At 41.3% G+C, this 27,372-nt stretch overlaps 1 protein-coding gene across 6 annotated transcripts in view; it reads right to left on the reverse strand.

Annotated features, from left to right (window-relative positions):
- The window catches only part of LOC118386961 (CD2-associated protein-like), a 96,076-nt gene that overhangs the window by 55,633 nt on the left and 13,071 nt on the right, over nt 1-27,372 (reverse strand). For 3 of the 6 annotated variants that reach the window (XM_035775005.2, XM_035775003.2, XM_052523763.1), the window contains exon 2: nt 3,741-3,901. In XM_035775005.2, coding sequence (XP_035630898.1) covers nt 3,741-3,901 — 161 coding nt within the window. Of the gene's footprint in view, nt 1-3,161; nt 3,312-3,740; nt 3,902-27,372 lie in introns of those variants that run through there. The other 3 variants (XM_035775004.2, XM_035775007.2, XM_035775006.2) reach the window with 3 other exon arrangements.

Raw genomic sequence — 27,372 nt, forward strand, 5'->3', positions numbered from 1 at the left:
TAGATGATTGTTAAGTTGTGAGTGTCAATGAAAAGCACAGAGACCCAGCCAGGCAAAAATATAATCACAGAAAAACTGTTCAAAAAGCAAATGGCTATTGTACCAGCGGAGAACATTGGCCAAATCCCCGCTGAGTATGCATATTCACCGTCTTGATCATTGGGTCTGTGCCACTTTTCTTTGTTTTTGGACGATAATTTCCTCCTCCAGGTTAGATGGACGTCATATGTGACTCCTTTCAGAAAAGGAACATTGTGAACTTTCATGTGCCTTAATAACAAACTTGTATGCCATCTGTAAATAGGAATACAACTTAAAATTACAAGCCTAGTTGGTTTAGCCATGGAAAAAGTGAGCAACCTTCCCGCTAGTCATGATTGGCTGAGATAATGAGGGGGCTGGACATGCCTAGAGAGGAGTTCAGATTGGTCTACCATGTAGCACGCTTCGGTCTATAATATGAGCTGGTCAGTATGTGTAGGTAATCCTTTCTAACGTGGCTTTTTTGAAAAATATGTAGTATATCTCCATAAGTATTGCTTTCCACTTTCTGAGGGACTGAGTTTTGAAAATCAGTGGAATTAGAGTATTAAAGCTAAGGAGAAGGAGAAAATTCTGGCATTTGATTGCAAATATTCAGACGGAGTCAAAAAGAGAACACACAGAAGGCTGTTGAATAAAACACCTGTCTCCGGATTACATCTTCAAAGGGCAACAATAGCATCCATGAAAGAGAGGGAGAAGCATCCATTGATATATGCGGGTAAGATAGTCTAGCAAGCTACATTTTCAGATATTACACATTTCTAATTTTGACAGAAAGTCATCTTCATTTCAAGTTAGCTAGCTAGCTAACGTTAGGTGTATGATCTGTATAGTAATATTATTCAAATCCCAGAGCTATTTGTATTGCTAGTTATAGCCTAATGTTAACTAGCTAACATTGAGCCTGGTTGGTGACCTACCTTCATGCAGGGTAGTAATGTTATGAGTTGGAATTATGGTTCATTGTTTAGCTAGCTAGCTACATGTCTAAACAAAAGACTCCACTATGCAAGTAACTATTTCAATAGAATGTTTATGTCACTGAGAACTGTCGATAGACGTAGCTTGTAAATTCGCTTTGGCTATCTACTCCGATTTCGTAGCACTCTCGTCTGAGCACAAAATGTACGAACGCTCAACACCTGTTGAATATGTCCAGTGTCAGGAAACATTGGCAAAAAATATTAATTAAATAGTTGCCAGCAGCAAAGTTGCAGTCACCAACACTCTGGATAACATAAAAACAGCCTAACCAGCTCTGCTCGAGCGAGTAAAATGGTCAGAGTGAGCTGTTCTCTCATTTGTGTCTGGAATTCACTAGCAAGCTAGCCAACGTTAGCCAGTCAGTCTGGGTGCTTGACTGCCGTTAGGCCAGGACGCTCGGATCAACCCTACCTTTCAGCCAGAGTGTCTAGTGTGAGCTCTGAACGCTCCGAGAGAGAAACGATCTGAATTTACAAAACGGCCAATCTGACAACACTCAGTCTACGAATGCCCAGAGTACTCTGGCACCCCAGATTAAATTTAGTAACACACCTGTAGTATAAGCCGGCTTTTAGTCTTCAAATCTTTGGTTGTTTAGTACATAGCCTTACATGTGAATCTTGAAAGAGATGGGTGGGGCTAAAGCTTAAAATGGTGTGAAAGATGCTGAATGGGTGTAGACAAAGAAGAGCTCTCCAGTAGGTACAAAATCTCCATGGGTCATTTTCTCAAAAGTAAGGTTACAAGTTGATCAACTTTCAAAGCAGAATTACTTTCCCATTGTTCCTCAACTGTAGTGTATGATATACAATTTTCTATTTCCGAGTCTCCACTTCTATCCAAAGTAATAAAAAATAATAATAAACCATTTCAAAATTTGCTACATAAGCCAAATCGAGTCGGTCGGTCACATATTGTATTTGTGTCTCTCTCCCCTTTTGTCAGCCAATTATATGTTGTTGTTTTTGAAAATGTAACCTTTATTTAACTATGCAAGTCAGTTAAGAACAAATTCTTAGTTACAATGATGGCCTACCCTGGCCAAACCTGGACGACACTGGGCCAATTGAACGTCACCCTATGGGACTCCCAATCACGGCCGGATGTGATACAGCCTGGATTCGTACCAGGGACTGTAGTGACGCCTCTTCAACTGAGATGCAGTGCCTTCGACCCCTGCTCCAGTCAAAAGTCCAACATTGTTTTTATTTATCTGGGTGTCCCGTACCAGTAAGAAATTAAACCTACTTTCACCCCTGCTGATCCCCGCTCCATCCGCTTCCTGGTTCACACATGCTGACTGGGTATTTTCACAGCAGAGGAAGAGGAGACAGACAGGAATGCTGTGTGTGTCCTGCTGACTGGCTGCTTCTCTCACACTGGACAGCAAGTCTCTTCTCTACCTTATGGGCGGCAGGTAGCCTAGCGGTTAAAGCGCTGGGCCAGTATCCGAATTCCCGGTTTGAATACCCGAGTTGACAAGATGAAAAATGTACCGATGTGCCCTTGAGCAAGGCACAAAACAACACATCTCACTTATTTTACTCATGTAACAGGACAGAGACCAGCGTCCTGACCAGTGTTCTGACTCCTGAACTATAAAACTATTTTAAGATTCATTCAATCCATAAAATAAAGACCATCAAGTCAAGAGTGACAGCAAGGAGGTGAAAGTCCTCGGGAGGAGCCAGACTGCTGAGATTGGGGAGAGAGAAGGAGAGACATCCTCCTCTGGATGACTCTCAGCTCTATCCCAAGAGAGAACCAGCCATTCTCAGAAACAACAACACTTTCTAAGAGTAACGCTGACTTGTACAACTCACTGTGGTGAAGCTGAACAAACAGCAGATGTATCAGACACAAAAAATACCTAACTTGTCTTGCATAATTGGCTGCTATTTCCAACAATCACATATGGAGAAAAGGAGTTTATTTCCTTTTCTCTCTCCTCTCCTTGGAGAGCCAAACAAACAGATTTAAGCCTTTGAGGTGTCAGAAGTGCAAACTGTGACAGCACCGCCAACACCCAAAACATCAAGACCTCCGCTGGCAAAGATCAGTTGTTGATTATAATACACACCTCAAAGAACCCTGTCATGTTGACGTTTAGTAAAGACGAGTAAATCCCTTACCGACTCCTCCAACTCAGACATGATTTCCTGGGAAGAACTTTTAGTCTCAGACAGTCATAGAAGCACTTATAGAGAAAGAAAAATAGTCTCAGTGTCCGGGAGCAAAGTTCAGTTCAGTACAGCGAGATATCCCTCCTCAAAGCTGCCAGACTTCCTATCTCACTACTCTGGATTACAGCCAGGAGGGAGGGACGAGGGAAGAGCAGCCGCTCTCTGTGACTTCATCACAACATTCTACTATTAGCGTGACTTAGAATTTGCAATGAGTACCATGACAACTCCATTTCATATTAGAAAGAGAAGTGTACGCATGTCTTCAACAGAAACACCAGATTTCATGGTGCACTAGGGTTTACAAGTCCCAAGTGTGCAAGCAGTACTCTGTAGTTGGTAAAGCATGGAGCTTGCAACACCAAGATAGCAGGTTCAATTCCCAGGACCACCCTTATGTCACTTTGGATAAAATAAGTGCCTGCTAAATGGCATATATGATAATACTGTTAGTGTACCTGTCAACCCGGAAGTTGTTTTGGGTCAGTGTCTCAATATTGTTTAAAATGGGGAGAGGCTCTAAATCACCTTGACGAAGTTGTCAGGGAAGAGTCCTCTCTTCCCGTTGAGGTCTCCCTCCATCCATCCCTCCTCCTCGATCCTGCGGACATTCCTGATCACATCTCCCAGCCTTAGGGTCAGCTCATCTTCATGGAGGGCATCATACTCATACTCAACCACAACCTCTACTGGAGAGAAGGAGGTAGGGCGGGAGGGAGATATTGAGGGAGAGAGAGGGAGTGGGGGGAGAGAGAGGGAGTGGGGGGAGAGAGGGGGAGTTACCAATATAACAAAACAGAGATCACTGGACACATTGTCATGACATGTAGAGGTATGACAGTCCTGAAGCCTGCAAATGTGCATACAGACACTTCACTCAATGACATTGATCATACTTGCATGCTTGTTAAAATGTATTTGATTTAACAAGGCAACTCAGTTAAGAACAAATTCTTATTTACAATGACGGCCTACCCCAGCCAAACCCTAACCCGGACGACCTTGGGCCAATTGTGCGCCAACCTATGGGACTCCCAATCACGGCCGGTTGTGATACAGACTGGGATCGAACCAGGTTCTGTAGTGACACCTCTAGCATTGAGATGCACTGCTTTAGACCGCTGCGCCACTCGAGAGTCCGAACATGTTGCATTTGAAGAATGTTTTTGCATTTGAGCCTACAAGTGTGTGAATTGAAAGAAAAGCGTTCTTTGAGAAAACAGGGATGGATCAAACAACAAAGCCTACCTACTATGATATGAAGTCTCTAAATTGGGTGATTCTCGTGAAACTAGTTTTAACCATGGCAGTAACAAAGAGTTTGAAAATCATGGTGCATGATTCAATTCTGTCATTTTATAATATTCTAAAAACCTAATTTATCTGAAAACTAAATATGTTGCTGTAGTTTGTCCATAAATTATAAAAACGGTTTACTAGTTGAAGTTTAAAATAAACCGTCATATTTATTGCGTAAAAACTGTCTCTGGACATGTTTCTCATTACCTTAACAATTTTTGAAGTTGCTGTAAAATCTCCAATAATTTGGTTTAATTCACCCATGATGCATAATCTAGAGGAGAAGTCCTTACATGAGCATACTTTTATTTAATTATTTCACTTATATGCTTTCAGAATGAGGATCTTATTCTCAAACACCCCATTTACAACACTTGACCTATTCATTACCGGAATTACTAAAAAACTCATATTGGAAAAAACTCTGAGAACCATTACATGGATGAAGGGCTTTAGTGATGTGTTCAATTGTTTTTTTTGTATTTAAACCTTTATTCTATTAGGCAAGTCAGTTATTTTCAATGGGGGCCTAGGAACAGTGGGTTAACTCCCATGGGGCAGAACCTTGTTAGCTCTGGGATTCGATCTTGCAACCTTTCGGTTACTAGTCCAACGCTCTAACCACTAGGCCCCACTGACCATCTCCCATTACTTGCAGATTGAGGTAAGGGCCTCATTACCGAAACACAAATTTCTCATTATCGCCTCATGTTTAGGTCAGTTTTGGTAATGAGAACCCTCATTTTGATAATGATAATAAGCCAATTCTAATGTATAGTCAATGGGTGTGCTGTGCAGGTAACGTTAATTATTTACTAGGACCACTGCTTACACCTATTGGACAGATCTTTTAACAGTTATTTAAGTATGAGTCAAAAAAAAATGTATATAAACAATGTAATTTACTTAAAGACACAATCTGGAGTTTGTGTTCAGCAAAGAGTAACCCCACCACTTAAAGAAGTATGGTAAATCCCCCATTTTGACATGTGTACCTGTTTTACAATAGAACTTTATTAATCCCCAAGGGGAAATTTACTCAGGGATGGAAAGGGTGCTTCAGACAGGATAAACACACAGACTGACAGTATACTTTTTTAAATAAATAAAACATTTAAGGCAACCGTTTTAAGTGCATGGTGGAATTTATGAAACTAAACAACCGTGGTTGCTACAGTTCTTACTAAACTATGTCTAGAATAATGTCTAGAATAATCCCTAGGTCTTCGTTAATGGTCCTCTTAACGAGGAAGATAGCCTCGGGCACAAAATATGAGGCCCTGTGCCCATTGGTGAGGCACTTGAGACAGGCAGCGTCAAAGGGGGAGCCGTTGTAACTGCGTGTCGAGGACATGGGTGCTGTCCCCCAGGATGTCATGGGCCTTCCTCCTGGCCTGCTTCTCAAAGAATGAGGCCAGACTTCTGAGAGGCACCCTGGTGATCTTAGAGCATATCACAATGGCTTGGAGGTGGTGCCTTGTTAAATAAAAAGGTTTTAAAAAATAATTTAAAAAAAATAATTTAAAATGACAGCATCTGTTTTGCTCAACCTTCAGGGTGTTATCAAAGATGGCAGCAATATATTTATACTTGTCCACCTCCTCACCCTGGATGATCACCGGGTCCATCCTGGCTTCCTCCTGATGCTGACAACCATTTCCTTCATCTTGGAAACATTCAACTCCAGCAGCGCAGTCACACCTGTCAATGAAGTCCTGATGGTCTGAGAGGAGTGAGAGGACTGTGTCATTGGCAAACTTCACAAGATGGAGGTTGGTATGGCCACTGACAGGCATTGGTGTAGAGAATAAAAAAGGTGACCGTACACACCGTGGTGAACCAGCGCAAGCGAGTAGCGTGTCTTACCATTGGCATAGACTCTCTGTGGCCGTGGTCGTGATTGAACTGTGAGACAAGGTCTGGCGAGGATGGCAGACTGCATGATGTTAAATGCCGATGAGAAGTCCACAAATAAGAGCCTGACAGAGGCCCTTCTGCCCTCCAGATGTCTGTGGATGGTGTCCATCAAGAACAGCTTGGCGTCGTCCTTTAAGTGCGGTATGCAAACTGGAGGGGATCCAGAAGAGCACATGCCACAAACGTGATATGGACCTTGACTAACTGCTGCAGGGCCTTCATCACAAGAAAGGTCAGTGCAAAAGGCTGTTGTTGAGAGAGCGAGGCTAGTCTTTCTTGGGAACGGGGACAATGGTGGATGTTTACCATTAGCACTTACTTTTACTGTGGTTTGATATGTCAAGATAGTTTTTGGTCCATGCAATTGAGGAGCCTCCACAGGCACGCAGAGACCAAATCGAGCTCCGTACCACATTGCAATGTGCTTCCAAAATGTTGTACCAATGTGGAGGCCTCAGTATAGCTCCGCATTGACATAACTGGATGGTGGTGGGGGGGGTCCAGTATAAACACAAACTCAGTTCCTTGACAACATCCTTCACAAGAGCTCTACTCTGTTACGTGAAATGAAAGAGGTATGAATGCCCTGACTTCTGCAGAGGCGGTATTACAGTAAATTCTGTACGGCCACTGCAGACATTCGATTGACCACGCAGATCCTTTAATCCATTGCCGAGGCGAGTGTGGCTAAGATGCAGAACCTGCAAATCTGTGCACATCATTGTTTCATAACTTCATTGTGTGACTTGTTTGCGTTTGATTGTTAGTGTCTAACAATTCCCCATTACATACAGTGCATTCAGAAATTATTCAGACACCTTGACTTTTTCCAAATTAAACATTAAAGCCTTATTCTAAAATGGATTAAACAGTTGTTTCCCCCCCTCATCAGTCTACACATAATACCCTATAATGACAAAGTAAAAACAGGTTTTTAGAAATGTTTGCAAAAAAAAAATGAAATATCACACTTTCATAAGTATTCAGTACTTTTTTGAAGCACCTTTGGCAGCGAATACAGACTTTACTTTTCTTGGAACACCCGTATTCTCCCATTCTTTTCTGCAGATCCTCTCAAGCTCTGTCAGGTTGGACGGGGAGCATCGCTGCACCGCTATTTCCAGGGCTTTCCAGAGATGTTCGATCGGGTTTAAGTCCAGGCTCTGGCTGGGCCACTCAAGGACATTCAGAGACTTGTCCCGAAGCCACTCTTGCATTGTCTTGGCTGTGTACTTAAGATCATTGTCCTGTTGGAAGGTGAACCTTCGCCCCCAGTCGGAGGTCCTGAGTGCTCTGGAGTAGGTTTTCATCAAGGATCTCTGTACTTTGCTCCGTTCATCTTTCCCTCAATCCTGACTAGTCTCCCAATCCCTACAGCATGATGCTGCCGCCACCACCACTATGCTTCACCATAGGGATGGTGCCAGGTTTCCTCCAGATGTGACAATTGGCATTCAGGCCAAAGAGTTCAATCTTGGTTTCATCAGACCAAAGAATCTTGTTTCTCATGGTCAGTATTTTAGGTGCCTTTTGGCAAACTCCAAGCGGGCTGTCATGTGCCTTTTACTAAGGAAGGTGTGGCTTCAGTCTGGCCACTCTACCATAATTGCCTGATTGGTGGAGTGCTGCAGAGATAGTCCTTTCTCATCTCATTCTCATCTCCACAGAGGAACTCTGGAGCTGTCAGGGTGACCATCGGGTTCTTTGTCACCTCCCTGACCAAGGCACTTCTCCCCCAATTGCTCGGTTTGGCCGGGCGGCCAGCTCTAGGGAGTCTTAGCGGTTCCAAAATTCTTCCATTTAAGAATGATGGAGGCCACTGTGTTTTTGAGAACCTTCAATACTGCAGAAATGTTTTGGTACCCTTCCCCAGATCTGTGCCTTGACACAATCCTGTCTCAGCCTTCTACGGACAATTATTTTGACCTCATGGCTTGGTTTTTTCTCTGGCATGCACTGCCAACTGTAGAACCTTATATAGACAGGTGTGTGCCTTTCCAAATCATGTCCAATCAATAGAATATACCACAGGTGGACTCCAATCAGGATGATCAATGGAAACAGGATGCACCTGAGCTCAATTTCGAGTTTCATAGCAAAGGGTCTGAATACTTATGTAAATAAGGCATTTCATTTTTTTTAAATGGGGTATTGTGTGTAGATTGATGAGGAAATGTTTTTATTTAATCCATTTTAGAATACGGCTGTAACGTAACAAAATGTGGAAAAAGGGAAGGGGTCTGAATACACCGTTTAAATCACTTAATAATTCAAACAAAAATGATATTGGTAAAATTACTGTAACTAATTGGTAGGTCTACTATTACTTCTGTGAACTTTCATTATCCTCCCTCATAAGGGAGAGAAATGTGAAAATATCTCAGAAGGTACAGTATCTGGGTTTTTAGTAACGCAATTACAAGGAAATATTTGTTAAACCTACAGAAGGTACACAATTTATTCAAAATTAACATAAATTGACAGTTGTCTTAACGTCAACATTATTGTATTTACGATACATTAGGACTATTTCTGGTAGATATTTTAAGAGCCCTTGTCCATCTGTTTAACAGAAATCAAAGCCTTTACTTATGCCAGATTATTTTAGATGAAAATGGTTGAAAAATGAATCTTTGCTTTCATTTGCCCAAAATATAGACTCTTAGCTTTCATTTGACACCCAATTTGATATGCTCCTATGAACTTCACGTTTGGGCTCATGGGTCCTTTTACATGGAAATGTCCTAGCTAAATGCCACAGCCTCATCTGACTCATGGCGGCTCATCATCCAGTTGATAAATCATTTTATGTACAGCCATGCTTTCGGCCTTTCCTCTCATTATTTATGTCTATAATGATGGCCACTTCAGCAGATATCCCCATAAGGTTATTGGTAATTGCAGTACCATTGGAGTCAGAGCCTTTCCTGTGCCCCATTGGTTCCTGTGCTTTGATTAGGTCCAGGCTTGGATCAGTGGACTAGACATATGATGGCGCCGGAGAGGATGGCTGCCGTTTTATTGGCTTTTAACCAACCGTGCTATTTTGTTTAACTTATTTTGTACATAATGTTTCTGCTACTGTCTCTTATGCCAGAAAAGACCTTCTGGGCATCAGAACAGGGATTAATCACCACAAATTGGACAAATAATTTTTCTTTAATGAGTTGGACGGGAAGGATATACTCCAAACACAGGAAAAGTCCTTCATCCCCGTCATTCATAGGAGAAAGAAACAGATTTCACGGAAGGAGATCAGGGTGCCTTGTGAGGATCAGGCGATGAGTGGCTAATCTGCCTCTGCCAAACTGGACAAACTAAAAGCATGTATATCCTACCAACGGGGCGGCAGCGTAGCCTAGTGGTTAGAGCGTTGGACTAGTAATCGGTTGCGAGTTCAAACCCCCGAGCTGACAAGGTACAAATCTGTCGTTCTGCCCCTGAACAGGCAGTTAACCCACTGTTCCCAGGCCGTCATTGAAAATAAGAATATGTTCTTAACTGACTTGCCTGGTTAAATAAAGGTCAAATAAAAATAAAAAACGGGACATTAAAATCTGTGAAATCTTGTGTTTCACCGAGGCGTGGCTGAACGACGATGTTAATAACATAGAGCTGGCGGGTAATTGGCAGGATAGAACAGCAGCCTCCGGTAAGACACAGGGTGGCGGGCAAAGTATATTTGTAAACAACAGCTGGTGCACAATACCTAAGTAAGGTTTCGCTCGCCAGAGGTTGAGTATCTCATGATAAGCTGTGGACCACACTATCTACCTAGAGAGATATGTATTTTTCGTAGATGTTTACATACCATCACAGACCATTGCTGGCACTAAGACTGCACTCAATGAGCTGTATATCACCATAAGCAAACAGAAAAATGCTTATCCAGAGGCAGTGCTCCTAGTGGCCGGGAACTTTAATGCAGGGAAACTTAAATCAGTTTTCCCTAATTTCTACCAACATGTTAAATGTGCAACCAGGGGGGGGAAAAAAAAAAACCTCTAGACCACCTTTACTCCACATACAGAGACGCATACAAAGCTCTTCCTCATCCTCCATTTGGCAAATCTGACCATAATTCTATCCTCCTGAATCCTGCTTACAAGCAAACATTAAAGTGGTCAGATGAAGCAGATGCTAAATTACAGGATTGTTTTTCTAGCTCAGACTGGAATATGATCCGGAATTCTTCCGATGGCATTCAGGAATACACCGCATTGATGACGTCGTCCCCACAGTGACTGTACATACGTACTAGAGGTCGACCGATTAATCGGAATGGCCGATTAAATAGGGATGATTTCAAGTTCATAACAATCGGAAATCTGGATTTTTGGGCGCCGATTTCCGATTATTAAATATATATATATATATATATATATATATATATATATATATATATATATATATATATATATATATATACACACCTTTATTTAACTAGGCAAGTCAGTTAAGAACAAATTCTTATTTTCAATGACGGCCTAGGAACGGTGGGTTAACTTCCTTGTTCAGGGGCAGAACGACAGATTTTCACCTTGTCAGCTCAGGGGTGCCAATCCTGCAACCGCACAGTTAACTAGTCCAACGCTCTAACGATTGCACTTCACAAGTAGCCAGCCTGTTACGCGAATGCAGTAGAAGCCAAGGTAAATTGCTAGCTAGCATTAAACGTATCTTATTAAAAACAATCAATCAATCATAATCACTAGTTATAACTACTAATCCAGTTTAGCAGGCAATATTAACCAGGTGAAATTATGTCATTTATCTTGCGTTCATTGCACGCCGAGTCAGGGTGTATGCAACAGTTTGGGCTGCGTGGCTCATTGAACTAATTTACCAGAATTTTACGTAATTATGACATACATTGAAGGTTGTGCAATGTAACAAGAATATTTAGACTTAGGGATGCCACCCGTTAGATAAAATACCGAACAGTTCCGTATTTCACTGAAAGAATAAACGTCTTGTTTTCTAAATGATAGTTTCCGGATTCGATCATATTAATGATATTAAAGGCTCGTATTTCTGTGTGTAATTATGTTATAATTAAGTCTATGATTTGATAGAGCAGTTTGACTGAGCGGTGGTAGGCACTAGCAGGCTCGTAAGCATTCATTCAAACAGCACTTTTGTGCGTTTTGCCAGCTGCTCTTCGCAAGCACAGCGCTGTTGATGACTTCAAGCCTATCAGCCTAATGGCTGGTGTAACCAATGTGAAATGACTAGCTAGTTAGCTGGGTGTGCGCTAATACTGTTTCAAACGTCACTCGCTTTTAGATTTGAAGTAGTTATTCCCCTTGCGCTGCAAGGGCCGCCGCTTTTGTGGAGCGATGGGTAACGACGCTTCGAGTGTGGCTGTTGTCGATGTGTTCCTGGTTCGAGCCCAGGTAGGGGTGAGGAGGTGGACGGAAGCTATGCTGTTACACTGGCAATACTATAGTGCCTATAAGAACATCCAATAGTCAAAGGTATATGAAATACAAATGGTATAGAGAGAAATAGTCCTATAAATACTATATTAACTACAACCTAAAACCTCTTACCTTGGAATATTGAAGTCTCATGTTAAAAGGAACCACCATCTTTCATATGTTCTCATGTTCTGAGCAAGGAACTTAAACGTTAGCTTTTTCATTATTTATTTGAGGCTAAATTGATTTTATTGATGTTTTATATGAAGTTAAAATAAGTGTTAATTCAGTATTGTTGTAATTGTCATTATTACAAAAAATATATATATAAAAATAAAAAAAATTGTCCGATTAATCAGTATCGGCTTTTTTGGGCCTCCAATAAAATCGGTATCAGTGTTGAAAAATCATAATCGGTCGATCTCTAATACGTACCCCAAACAGAAGCCATGGATTACAGGCAACATTCACACTGAGCTAAAGGGTAGTGCTGCCGCTTTCAAGGAGCTGGACTCTAACCCGGAAGCTTATAAGAAATCCTGCTATGCGCTGCGACGAACCATCAAACAGGCAAAGCGTCAATACAGGACGAAGACCAAATCGTACTACACCGGCTCCGACGCTCATTGGATGTGGCAGGGCTTGCAAACTATTACAGACAACAAAAAGAGAAGCACTGCCAAGAGCTGCCCAATGACACGAGCCTACAAGACGAGCTACATAACGTCTATGCTTGCATCGAGGCAAGTAACACTGAAACATGGGTGAGAGCATCAGCTGTTCCCGCACAACTGTGGGATCACGCTCTCCGCAACCGATGTGATTACGACCTTTAAACAGGTCACCATTCACAAGGCCAGACGGTTTACCAGGATGTGTACTCCGAGCACGAGCTTACCAACTGGCAAGAGTCTTCACCGACATTTTCAACCTCTCCCTGTCTGTAATAGCAACATGTTTCAAGCAGACCACCATAGTCCATGTGCCCAAGAACACGAAGGTAACCAGCCTAAATGACAACCGACCTGTAGCACTCATGTCTGTAGCCATGAAGTGCTTTGAAAGGCTGGTCATGGCTCTCAACACCATTATCCCAGAAACACTAGACCCTCTCCAATTTTCAAACCGCAACAACAGGTGATGCAATCTCTATTGCACTCCACAACTAGACAAAAATCAAATCAAATTTTATTTGTCACATACACATGGTTAGCAGATGTTAATGCGAGTGTAGCGAAATGCTTGTGCTTCTAGTTCCAACAATGCAGTAATAACCAACAAGTAATCTAACTAACAATTCCAAAACTACTGTCTTATACACAGTGTAAGGGGATAAAGAATATGTACATAAAGATATATGAATGAGTGATGGTACAGAGCAGCATAGGCAAGATACAGTAGATGGTATCGAGTACAGTATATACATATGAGATGAGTATGTAAACAAAGTGGCATAGTTAAAGTGGCTAGTGATACAGGTATTACATAAGGATGCAGTAGATGATATAGAGTACAGTATATACGTATGCATATGACATGAATAATGTAGGGTATGTAACATTATATAAGGTAACATTGTGAGAAGGCTATTCATCGACTACAGATCAGCGTTCAACACCGTAGTGCCCTCAAAGCTCATCACTAAGCTAAGGAACCTGGGACTAAACACCTCCCTCTGCAACTGGATCCTGGATTTCCTGACGGGCCATCCCCAGGTGGTAAGGGTAGATAACACATCCGCCACGCTGATCATCAACACGGGGGCCCCTCAGGGGTGCGTGCTTAGTCCCCTCCTGTACTCCCTATTCAATCATGAATTCATGGCCAGGTACAACTTCAACAACATCATTAAGTTTGCCGATGACGACAGTGGCAGGCCTGAACACCGACAACGATGAGACAGCCTATAGGGAGGAGGTCAGAGACCTAACCGTTTGGTGCAAGGACAAAAACTTCTCCCTCAACGTGATCAAGACAAAGGAGATGATTTTGGACTACAACCCCATTGTCATCGACGAGGCTGTAGTGGAGCAGGTTGAGAGCTTCAAGTTATTTTGCTGTCCACATCACCAACAAACTAACAGATCCTCAAAAAGTTTTACAGCTGCACCATCGAGAGCATCCTGACTGGTTGCATCACTGCCTGGTATGGCAACTGCTTGGCCTCTGACCGCAAGGCACTACAGAGGGTCAAGCTTCCTGTCATCCAGGACCTCTATACCAGGTGGTGTCAGAGGAAGGCCCTAAAAATTGTCAAAGACTCCAGCCACCCTAGTCATAGACTGTTTTCTCTGCTACCGCACGGCAAGCGGTACCGAAGCGCCAAGTTTAGGTCCCACAGGCTTCTAAACAGTTTCTACCCCAAAGACATAAGACTCCTGAAAATCTAATCAAATGGCTACCCAGACTATTTGCATTTCCCCCTCTCTTCTACACTGCTGCTACTCTGTTGTTATCTATGTATAGTCACATTAACTCTACCTACATGTACATATTACCTCAATACTGGTGCCCCCGCACATTGACTCTGTACCGGTACCGCCTGTATATATACATATAGTCTCACTATTGATATTTTACTGCTGCTCTTTAATTATTTGTTAATTTTTTCTCTTACTATTTTTTAAGTATTTTCTTAAAACTGCATTGTTGGTTAAGGACTTGTAAGTAAGCATTTCACTGTAAGGTCTACCTGTTGTATTCGGGCGCATGTGACAAATACGATTTGATTTTGATGCAATTAGGCTACTCTGGGAATGTACTGTACTGAAGCACCCCCATCCCGTCTGTCTCAACAACATGAGCTGCTCTCACTACTATTGTGTCTTGGCATCCTAGTATAGTATTGACTGGTGTGTGACCTCTCCCTGTATGTATTAGTCTACAGTGTTTCCTCGTCTTGGACGTGGTAGTAGTGCTATTAAATTAACCCACTGACCCATTTAATCAGTGGACCCACTTTGTTCCAGAAGCACTCAGGGAACAGCTAGTCCTGACCTCTCTCTCACTGTGAGCATATGTTTTGAATCCAGCCGTGTGTGTGTGTGTGTGTGTGTGTGTGTGTGTGTGTGTGTGTGTGTGTGTGTGTGTGTGTGTGTAATCTGTACACCAATAATAGGACAATACTTTTGAGCTGGTTGAAATAGGCTATTTACTTTAGTTTGTAACGTAGGCCTATCCTAAGTCATGACTCATGCTCCACTCCTGGCCCGTTTTTCAGTCCAGGCAGGTGACTCTCAAATCTCATAAAACCGAACTGGAAGGAAGTTTCACCCACTGGTCAACATGGCGCATTAATGGGAGTATTCAGAAAGCCCCCAGTCTACTTCACAAAAATAGAAGTGTCCTATAAAATCTGAATTGCGAATAATGCCGACGGAATCACGGAATCTAGACATTGAAACGGAATTCCCCCCCCCAAAAATGCATTCAACATAGAAGGAAATCCACTAATTGTATTGAATTTATTATTAAATGCATTAATTTGCTCAAGTTAAAGCTGCAATATGTAACTTCTTGGGTGACCCGACCAATTTAACATGGAAATCGGAAATGTCATTCTCATTGAAAGTAAGTGGTAGATGTGTTCTATGTGCACTATTTCCTATAAAAAAGAAAGCCTAGCTGCTGCACTAACCACCTGTGTGCTGTAATGTGTTTAGGAAGGCATTTCCTCCTAAGGAAAAACTAAGAGGGCTTTCTTTGTCTACTTTCCAGCAGCACCGGTATTTCAAGGGCGAACATTACTCTGGCAGAATAAGAACAAGTCAACCCAGGACAATCTAAGACAAAAAGAGGATGATTTAGCTTTAGACCCCTTTTTAATAGGCCGCCGAGGCCACCTTTGGCAAAGGACCCTTGGAGGCAAATCACGGTGGTATGAAAGCATCTTTTGTCCCCAATCTCCATCCACCACTTATCTCTGCTTCACCACAACGTAATTTATGGAGGCCCCCAACGGGAGGGACGAGCTCCTAATTTCTGTCCGTGTAACAACAGGATGAGATACTGTCTGACTTTGGCCAGTGGTAAACAAGGCTCTGCAGACAGACTGCTGGTCTGGTCAGGACCCTGCCTCATGCCCAGCTACGCCTTCTCAATGTAGGCTACACCATCAACGCTAACACTGATTAGTGTAAGCAGAAGTGGCCTTATCTGTGGTGCCTGGGTAAATAATGGGCGCTGGGGGAATTGATGGCTGCTGGCCAGTGGGATGGATTATTAAGGCGCGAGAGCTCGCTATCAGCTAAGTGGCAGAATGTCCTTACCAAGCCTAAGTGAGGATGAGGATCGGAGTGTCTGGATGGAAGCCTGAGGAAAAGAGGCTGAGGGATCTTGCTGGCAGTCGTTCCCACATACAGGTCCCAGTCCAGCTTGGCGTTTCAAGTCATAATGGTTGAGGGTTCGGATCCGGGTAGGGAAAGCTGATCATGGATCTGTGATTAGCGGTATTTTCTCCCTCAGAGCAAGCCCAGGCTGCTGGGCCAACATTGATGATGTCAGAGGAGCAGAGCCACTGAGCATTTTTTTGCCGTGTGTGCATCATTGACTGCTTTGATGTGTGTCATGCTTGTGTGCTGTCATGGTGTTTCTTTGTTCTCCTGTATGTCTGTGTTGTATAGTGGTCCCATTTGTGTGGGCTAAGTTATGTTTACACCAAGCAGCGTAGAATCGCTCCTCCAGGTTGATTAACACGCTGGCTACAAACTATTCTATAGTCCTATATTTATAGAAGTGAATTGCCCTCCTCATCAACATCATGGCCTGCATAATGAGAGGGCAGGACACAAGTAGCAGAACAGACTGCACAGTCCAGCAGTGGCTGGGCTTACACATTAGCTAACATGGTAATGCTAACAACAGTGGACCAGATGACAGAATAGGGTCACAGGAGAGGATTTCACTCTGTATGAGTTAACAGCTCTTGTTTTATGACGGAGGATGGAGAGAGTGTAGTCCCATTGATCCAGACATGGCCTCTGTGAGGAAGTGATAGTAGGCTGGTATGAGATCAGTCAGTCTTATACAATTCCATTTGTAAGATTTTCATCTGCTGCCCTACTTATATTTTCTCAACACTTCCATTTGTAAGATTTAATCACAGCTTATTGTAGAATTTTAGTCATATTTAAAAAAGTATTTCAATAGGCTCTCATCTAAGATTTTTACAGGCTTGTTAGTCTGTAACAATCGGTCTGTCGGGCTAGCCTATTGCCTTTGTTTCCACAAGGAGACTGGCTGGTACACTGTACTGCACTATACTACTGGCTTACTTATCTCCCACATCGCTATGTAAATAACCACGGTCAACAGAGATTGCGTGTGTGTGTGTGTGTGTGTGTGTGTGTGTGTGTGTGCAAACAACCAATCAAATGGCTTTCAGGCGCATGAATGACTGAGTCACTAGATATAGCATATTACAAGGGTGCTGTAGACAACATGACACAGCCCCGATATTCAAGTCAGTCATCTAGCAAATGACTGTCTTTTCTTTCCCCAAGGCGTGTTTGTGTGCTGTGGTCGGCTAACGATGACTGGATATCGGAAGAAAGTCAAGTGGCAGACAGTGATTTTGATTAAAGGAGAATCATTTTGAAACTGTGGTCAATGTATTCAATGAGCCTCAATGAACCACATAGTGGTCTTCTTTAGACTAGATTGATTAGCCAGTAAATAGCAGATACCTGAAAAGGTTGGTTCTCACGAAACTGGCACTTGACAAAAAAACATGACAAAAAAAGAAACATTTTCTTATTGCATCACTAATATTGGGATCTGTAGTTAGTTAAAGCTTTAACTGAGTTCTTTTTAGATTCAGTAACCCAATAGACACTGTCATTTGTTAATCCCATATGACTTGCATAATACTAAACTCACTGATCTTAATGCAACTGACAAAAATACCTGCTATTTCAGCATAAGAACTGTAATTAAGTGTATTTTAATAATCATAAAAATAATAATCATACATTATGCTTAAGGTCTTTACAGGTAATATTAGTTTATTAGGACATGGATATGTGTGGTTCTAAGGTATTTTAGATGCATTTCTAAATATAATCGTTTGGGAAAATGGCATAACATGATATGCCTATAAAGTAGGGCTATCCCGACCAAAATTAATCATAAAATCATCCGAAAGTCATCCGTTCTTTTGACTAATCGATTGGTGGACATTTTAAAATGTGTATTTGTCCATATATAGACACACCCTATGTGTTTTAATAAAATCAGGTATATGCATTGAGCCTGTCTGATGCTTTAAGTCACTGTTTGATTACATAAAGCAAAAACAACTCAATTTATATTATCATTCCTAATTATCTGCGTGCAGTTACATTTTCATATACACATTTTCGTGTAACTGTTTAATTTAATGTATAATAACATCTTTGTGTCTCAAAATCATTGTCATGTGTTTAATCAAAATTCTATCCAAACCTAAAAAATAACTTATATTGCTAACTACACTACATGACCGAAGATATGTGGACACCTGCTTGTCAAACATCTCATTCCAAAATCATGGGCATTAATATGGATTTGGTCCCCCTTTGCTGCTATAACAGCCTCCACTCTCCTGGGAAAGTGTTTCACCACATGTTGCAACATTGCTGAGGGGACTTGTTTAAATTCAGCCACAATTGCATTAGTGAGGTCGGGCACTGATGTTGGGCGATTAGATCTGGCTCGCAGTCAGCGTTCCAATTCATCCCAAAGGTGTTCAATGGGGTTGAGGTCAGGGCTATGTGCAGGCCAGTCAAGTTCTTCCACACTGATCTTGGCAAACCATTTCTGTGTGGATCTCGATTTATGCACAGGGGCATTGTCATGCTGAAACAGGAAATGGCCTTCCCCAAACCATTGCCACAAAGTTGGAAGCACAGAATTATCTAGAATGCAATTGTATGCTGTAGCGTTAGGTGGCCTAGTCCGAACCATGAAAAACAGCCCCAGACCATTATTCCTCCTCCGCCAAACTTTACAGTTGACACTGTGCAGTCGGGCAGGTAGCGTCCTCCTGGCATCTGCCAAATCCAGATTAGTCCGGGCAGAAATTTGACGAAGTGACACGTTGAAAGTCACTGAGCTCTTCAGTATAAGGTAATTCTACTGTCAATGTTTGTCTATGGAGATTGCATGGCAGTGTCCTCAATTTTACACACCTGTCAGCAACGGATTTGGTTAAAATAGACGAATCCACTCATTTAAAGGGGTGTCCACATACTTTTGTAAATATAGTGTACCTACAAATAGCTGCGCATGGGATAAGAAGTATTCAGGTAGGCCTATTTTATGACATTTCCAGTGGATCGGAGCATTACATTTTTCCCCTTCACGCCGAGTGGTTATCAAAAGGAGATGGAAAGATTTTTAAAATACATTGAGGAACTATTGTCACTCTCAATGGATGTAAAAACAGACTTTGCTGGCTGTTTGAGGTGAAGAAACGTTACTTTGAGAAGAGTCACAGCGTAGTGGTGATTTGTTAAGCCAATGAATCATCTCCCCAAATGGGCATATTTATATGCCTACATTTGCACGCAGGCCAGGTAGCCTATAGGCCTACTTCAGGTAATCAGGTGCACTTTCTTACTCAATATTGACTGGAGCGCTCCAAACAAAAGACAATGACTATATTGACAAAACCCGTAAACGTAATGAAATAAACTAAAACTTGTTTCTCACAAGTGTAGCATAGGTTGTGCGCGCTGCAAACATCTCCACTCCGACAATGAGAATGGTAAAAGACTGGATTAACAACGTGTTGAATGCATTAGTAGAAATTACCGTAACTAAACAAGAATTGTAGAAATTAAATGTACTACTTGTTATACATAGTGTATTCAGAAAGTATTCAGACCCCTTGACTTTTTCCACATTTTATAACCTTATTCTAAAATTGATTACATTGTTTTTCTTCCTCAATCTACCCACAATACCCCATAATAACAAAGCAAAAACAGGTTGAGATTTTTGCAAATTCATTCAAATAAAAAACAAATACGTTATTTAATTATGCATTCAGACCCTTGCTATGAGACTCGAAATTGAGCTGTGGTAAATTCAATTGATCAGAGAAGATTTGCAATGGCACACACCTGTCTATATAAGGTCCCATAGTTGTCAGAGCAAAAACCAAGCCATGAGATCGAACAAATTGTCCGTAGAGCTCCGTAACAGGATTGTGTCGAAGCACAGATCTGGTGACGCGAACCAATAAAATCTGTATTTCTGCAGCATTGAAAGTCCCCAAGAACACAGTGGCCTCCATCATTCATAAATGGAAGAAGTTTGGAACCACCAAGACTCTTCCTAGAGCTGCCCCCCCGGCCAAAACTGAGAAATAGGTGGAGAAGGGCCTTGGTCAGGGAGGTGCCCAAGAACCCGCTGGTCACTCTGACAGAGCTCCTCTGTGGAGATGAGAGAACATTCCAGAAGGACAAACATCTCTGCAGCACCCCACCAATCAGATTAGCCTGTTGGCCTTACTGGGTCGATAAGAACATTAGCCAAAGTTATTTAGGTGGGATATCACACCTGGCACAAATGCCCTATACCTGCCCTCAGAGGTGATTAGTTCAAAGTCCAGGTACAGGGGGTGGCTTGGGTCTAAAATTATTTTGTGAGCATCCAGGCATGTCTATTTCACTCCAATTCCATTTCTGTGGTGATAATCCTTCACAGCATATTATCTTGCTAACAGTAGCATTGCCAAACCAACAAACAATACATAGAGAAACAAGAATCTCTGGTCTGATGAAACCAAGACTGAACTCTTGGGCTGAATGCCAAGCGTCACATCTGGAGGAAACCTGGCACCATCCCTACGGTGAAGCACGGTGGTGGCAGCATCATTCTGTGGGGATGTTTTTCAGCGGCAGGGACTGAGAGACTTGTCAGGATCGAGGGAAAGATGAACGGAGCAAAGTACAGAGAGATCCTTGATGAAAACCTGCTCAAGAGTGCACTCGATCTCAGACTGGGGCGAAGGTTCACCTTCCAACAGGACAACAACCCTAAGCAGAGCCAAGAGAACGTAGGAGTGGCTTCGGGACAAGTCAATGAATGTCCTTGAGTGGCCCAGCCAGAGCCTGGACATGAACTCGATCAAACATCTCTAGACAGACCTGGAAAAAGCGGTACAGCGACGCTCCCCATTCAACCTGACAGAGATTGAGAGGATCTGCAGAGAAGAATGGGAGAAACTACCCAAATACAGGTGTGGCAACCTTGTAGCGTCATACCCAAGAAGACGTGGTGGTAATCGCTGCCAAAGGTGCTTCAACAAAGTACTGAGTAAAGGGTCTGAATACTTATGCAAATGTGATATTTTTAATACATTTGCAAATATACTGTTATGTTTAGCTCATAACTGTTTTCTTTGGTCTTTGTTGTCTGGTGGTCAAACCAAGAGTGTTAAAACTAGAGGTCGACCAATTAATCGGAATGGCCGATTAATTAGGGCTGATTTCAAGTTTCCATAATCGGTATTCGGCATTTTTGGACACCGATTATGGCGCGATTACATTGCACTCCACAAGGAGACTGCGTGGAAGGCTGACTACCTGTTACGTGAGTGCAGCAAGGAGCAAAGGTAAGTTGCTAGCTAGCATGAAACTTATCTTATAAAAAACAATCAATTTTAACATAATCACTTGTTAACTACACATGGTTGACGATATTACTAGTTTATCTAGCTTATCCTGCGTTGCACATAATCGATGCGGTGCATGTTAATTTATCATCGAATCAGACTACTTCACCAAACGGGTGATGATTTAACAAGCGCATTCGCGAAAAAAGCACTGCCGTTGCACCAATGTGTACCTAACCATAAACATCAATGCCTTTCTTAAAATCAATATAGTATATATTTTTAAACCTGCATATTTAGTTAATATTGCCTGCTAACATGAATTTATTTTAACTAGGGAAATTGTGTCACTTCTCTTGCGTTCTGTGCAAGCAGAGTCAGGAAATATGCTGCTGTTTGGGCTGCCTGGCTCGTTGCAAACTGTGTGAAGACCATTTCTTCCTAACAAAGACAGTAATTAATTTGCCAGAATTGTACATAATTATGACGTAACATTGAAGGTTGTGCAATGTAACAGCAATATTTAGACTTCGGGATGCCATCCATTAGATAAAATAAGGAACGTATTTCACCGAAAGAATAAACGTTTTGTTTGATAGGTCATTATGATATGATAGGTCATTAATATGATCAAATCCGGAAATTAAGTCTCGTATTTCTGTGTGTTATTATATTAAAGTCTATGATTTGATATTTGATAGAGCAGTCTGACTGAGCGGTGGTAGGCAGCAGTAGGCTCGTAAGCATTCATTCAAACAGCACTTTCGTGCATTTGCCAGCAGCTCTTCGCTGTGCTTCAAGCCTTGCGCTGTTTATGACTTCAAGCCTATCAACTCCGGAGATTAGGCTGGCAATAACATCCAATCGTCAAAGGTATATGAAATACAAATGGTATAGAGAGAAATAGTCCTATAATAACTACAACCTAAAACTTCTTGCCTGGGAATATTAAAAGGAACCACCAGCTTTCATGTTCTCATGTTCTGAGCAAGGAACTTAAACGTTAGATTTTTTTACATGGCTATTACATGCACTTTTACTTTTCTAAGACACTTAGTTTTTGCATTATTTAAACCAAATAGGACATGTTTCATTATTTATTTGAGACTAAATTGATTTTATTAAGTTAAAATAAGTGTTCATTCAGTATTGTTGTAATTGTCATTATTATTATATATAAATACAAATAAATAAAAAATGTATTTTCATTTATTTAAATAAAAAATACATAAAATTGGCCAATTAATCGGTATGGGCTTTTTGGGTCCTCCAAAAATCGGAATCAGCGTTGAAAAATCATAATCGGTCGACCTCTAGTTAAAACAGTCTGGACAACCCCGTCTTCTCTCTCTATGCCCCTTTCTCTCTCCAGTTAATGTCACCTCTCCCAGTTCTTACTGACACCGACCATAGATGTATGTTTCACAAGTTTGGATAGGACAATAGTGAGTAGAGCACAATAGAGTACAGTAGAATCCAATACAGTAGTACAGTACAATAGGGTAGAGTACAGTAAAGGAATGTAGGGTATAGTACAGCAGAGTACAGTATATTGTCCTGTACTCACGGGTCACATTAACGCAGCATTCAGCATTTCTCAGGCAGAAAAAAAAGATGGCAAAAAAAAGTGTTCTGATAACGCAGGTGAACTGACCATGACATTCAATTTCAGGTTACAACTGCAATTATCTGAAACATCTCATACATCCTACAAACCACTCGTTCTCTCTCTGCCTGTCTGAGGGGAGGGTGTATGTGGCGGGAGTCTCTGACAGCGGTATTTAAGATGTTCCCAGCACACACTAAGCTTGCAGCGCCAGACCCGAGTTCTGATCAGGAAACGCTTCCCCCACAAACAGTGAGCACGCACCATTTTTTTTTACCAGAGTGCAAAAGGGAGAAAATAGAAAGCAACAGAGGGAGGGAGATGAAGTAAATAACCTAAGTGTGCACATTTGTGAAGCATGAGGAGAATGACGTTCAAATCCATAATTATGCATTTCTGTGTAGTACAGATCAGGGACTCATGATCTAATTCCATTACCGTAATTCTGTTACCGGTTGTAAATCCACTTCACTTACCAAAATAGATTTTTTTCAAACTCCATGTCATAGCTGACACCCCATTCTTTCTGCAGACATCTTTGAATCTTAATTTAGAGCAGATATTTAACAGAGTTTCTGGAAAATTTGTTCAATTGCAGTACACTGCAGTTATTCTGCAATTACTGTGTCCAAAATACCATAGTCGACTGCACTTTCTGCACTTTTACTGAAGTTTTAAAACTGCTATCTTTTCTTGTAAGGAGAGGGAGATTTTACCTTAATTCCATTACCAAAGTTTGCATCTGCACAGTTCTTCCACTAAGATCGTGTTCGTACATTTTTCTGTGGAAATTGTCAAAAACCTCTAGTGACTCCCCATCCCGGGTCCGGGAGCGTAATCATCGACTGACACTAATTAGCATAACGCAACAGACATAAATAGTCCTAGAAAATATTCCTATTCATGAAAATCACAAGTTAAATATATTGAGACACAGCTTAGCCTTTTGTTAAGCACCCTGTCATCTCAGATTTTCAAAATATGCTTTACAGCCAAAGCTAGCATTTGTGTAAGTTTATCGATAGCCTAGCATAGCATTTTGTCCAGCTAGCAGCAGGTAACTTGGTCACGGAAATCAGAAAAGCAATCAAATTAAATCGTTTACCTTTGATGAGCTTCGGATGTTTTCACTCACGAGACTCCCAGTTAGATAGCCAATGTTCTTTTTTTCCAAAAATATTATTTTTGTAGGCGAAATAGCTCCGTTTGTTCTTCACATTTGGCTGAGAAATCGCCCGGAAATTGCAGTCACGAAAACGCCAAAATATATTCAAAATGATCTCCATAATATCGACAGAAACATGGCAAACGTTGTTAATAATCAATCCTCAAGGTGTTTTTCAAATATCTATTCGATAATATATCCACCGGGACGATTGGTTTTTCAGTAGGACCAATTGGAATAATGACTACCTCTGTATTTTACGCGAGAATCATTTTGAGAGCCATCAGGTGACCACTTGCGCAATGTAGCCGCTTACGGGTATTCTTCAACATAAATGTGTAAAACTACGTCACAATGCTGTAGACACCTTGGGGAATATGTAGAAAAAGTAATCTGGTTGATAGCCCATTCACTGCTCAATAGGGACGCATTGGAACGCAGAGCTTTCAAAATATGAGTCACTTCCAGATTGGATTTTTTCTCAGGCTTTCGCCTGCAATATCAGTTCTGTTATACTCACAGATAATATTTTTACAGTTTTGGAAACTTTAGAGTGTTTTCTATCCTAAGCTGTCAATTATATGCATATTCTAGCATCTTATCCTGACAAAATATCCCGTTTACTAAGGGAACGTTATTTTTCCAAAAATGAAAGTACTGCTCCCTAGTCACAAAAGGTTAAAGAGAGTCCTTGTGAATAGCGTTATGGTTTGTTAAACTTTGAAATCAATGGTTTTTGTTTAGCATACATTTTAAAGTGAAAACAAACGGAGTCAAATTGTAATTCTGTTAACCTCTTTACCTCCACCCGACACGCAGGCGTCCCATCTAGACATCTGGAAATGCAAATGCGCTACGCTAAATGCTAATAGCACTCGTTAAAACTCAAACGTTCATTAAAATACACATGCAGGGTACTGAATTAAAGCTACACTCGTTGTGAATCCAGCCAACGAGTCAGATTTTTAAAATGCTTTTCGGTCGAAAGCATGAGAAGCTATTATCTGATAGCATGCAACACCCCTAAAGACCCGCAGGGGACGTAAACAAAATAATTAGCATAGTCGGCGCAACACAAAATGCAGAAATAAAATATAAAACATTCATTACCTTTGACCATCTTCTTTGTTGGCACTCCTATGTCCCATAAACATCACTATTGGGTATTTTCTTCGATTAAATCGGTCCATATATAGCCTAGATATCGATCTATGAAGACTGTATGATCAAGGAAAAAAACAGCGTTTTATAACGCAACGTCATTTTTTTTTTACCTCTTAGAGCTCCCCCTCTATACTGCCCCCGCTGGAGAAAGTGCGTGCCCATAGTAAACTGAAAATATTTTTTCCCAAAATTGCTAATATATGCATATTAAAATTATTATTGAATAGAAAACACTCTAAAGTTTCTAAAACCGTTTAAATTATGTCTGTATGTAAAGCAGAACTCTCAGGGCAGCCTTTCTCCCAAACTCTCTCTTGTGAAGAGAAAAGTTGGGTCAACTTTGACGTCATGGCCCCCACCCTTCCCAGGCAGCTACCGATCCAGGAACAGTCTCTATCTCTTCAGTGCGATGTCTGCTTTCAAATGGCACGTTCATTGTGAGAATCCCACGAGCCCTGCACGTTTGGCGGGCGAAATTGCTCGTGTCCCTCTGAAAAACATGCACTATTGCGCGCGGCCGATTTGGAGTACGTCTTTTTCCATGATCCAGCATTTGAAGCCGGTTTGTCTGTTAGCGCTGCTCTTTGTTCTACATGCTAAAAACATCATAAAGCTCGATTTTGCACATCGTTTGACCAGTTTAATCGACATATAATATGTAAATTGGAAGTTTTGATGCGCAAGAGTGCTGGACCAGAAGTCATTTTTGACGCATTTCAACTGAAGCTTGTTAGCATATGCTAATACAGGGACACACAACCTGAAACCAAACGATGTATTGGGTAAGTATGACTCCTTCTACGTCTTCTGATGGAAGAACATCAAAGGTAAGGGAATATTTATGTGGTTATTTGGGGTTTCTGTGGACTCCAACTTAGCGGAGAAATATTGCTTACGTCTGAGCGCCTTCTCAGGTTATTTCATAGTCAACTAATTCTGTAACGTTAAAAACAAATCTGACACACATACTGCTAATATCTGAGCGCCGACTCATAGTATAGCCCAGTGAACGATGTCTGTAACGTTAAAAATAAATGTAATACAGCGGTTGCATTAAGAAGAAGTGTATCTTTGAAAATATATGTAGAACATGTATATTTAGTCATGTTTATTGCTTGTTATCTGACGTTATCTGTCGGAGCTATCATCATTTCTCCGGACATTTGAGTAGCATTTTTTTTTTTGAAATGCCGTCAACCGAGATTTATGGATATAAATGGCATATTATTGAAAAAAAAATAAATGTACTGTGTAACATGTAATATTCCTGTCATCTGATGAAGATTTTCAAAAGGTTAGTGAATTATTTATTTTTTAATCCTACTTTTAAATTTTATTTTTTCTGGGACAAAATGGCCGCCGCTTGCCTTTTGTTTCGGTGGTGATCTAATATAAATATGTGCTATGTTTTTGCCGTAAAACATTTTAGAAATCTGACTTGCTGGGTAGATAAACAAGGTGTTTATCTTTCATTTGAGCCATTGGACTTGTTAATGTGTGGAGGTTAAATATTTTTAGGAATATTTTTGCGTTCCATGCGCCACCTTCCAGCTGAACGTGGGGGGGGGGTGTTCCCAAATTGGAACCCTAGTCCCCTTCTGGTGAAATTAAAAAAGTTGACGATAAACTTTCACAAAACACTTCGAAATACTTTTGTAATGCAACTTTAGGTATTAGTAAACGTTAATAATCGATCAAATTGATCACGAGGCGATGTATATTCTATAGCTGTATGTCTTGAAATAATGTCCGGGGAAATCTCAACCAAAATATCCGGTCAGAGACCGGAAGAAATGCGCTGCCTCGTGTGCGTTTGACCAAGAAACAAATCCTAGGCAAATGACAAGGCTGTTGACATCGTGTGGAAGCTGTAGGTATTGCAACCTCAGCCCCATTTAATGTGGTTTCTATTCAACATTACGTTCAAGTGGCGCATGGATATATTTTCCCATTTTCAGTGATCAGATTTTCCTGCGCTTTTCGATGAAACG

The sequence above is a fragment of the Oncorhynchus keta genome, chromosome 8, assembly GCF_023373465.1.
Source record: "Oncorhynchus keta strain PuntledgeMale-10-30-2019 chromosome 8, Oket_V2, whole genome shotgun sequence".
In the NCBI taxonomy this organism is placed as follows: domain Eukaryota; kingdom Metazoa; phylum Chordata; class Actinopteri; order Salmoniformes; family Salmonidae; genus Oncorhynchus; species Oncorhynchus keta.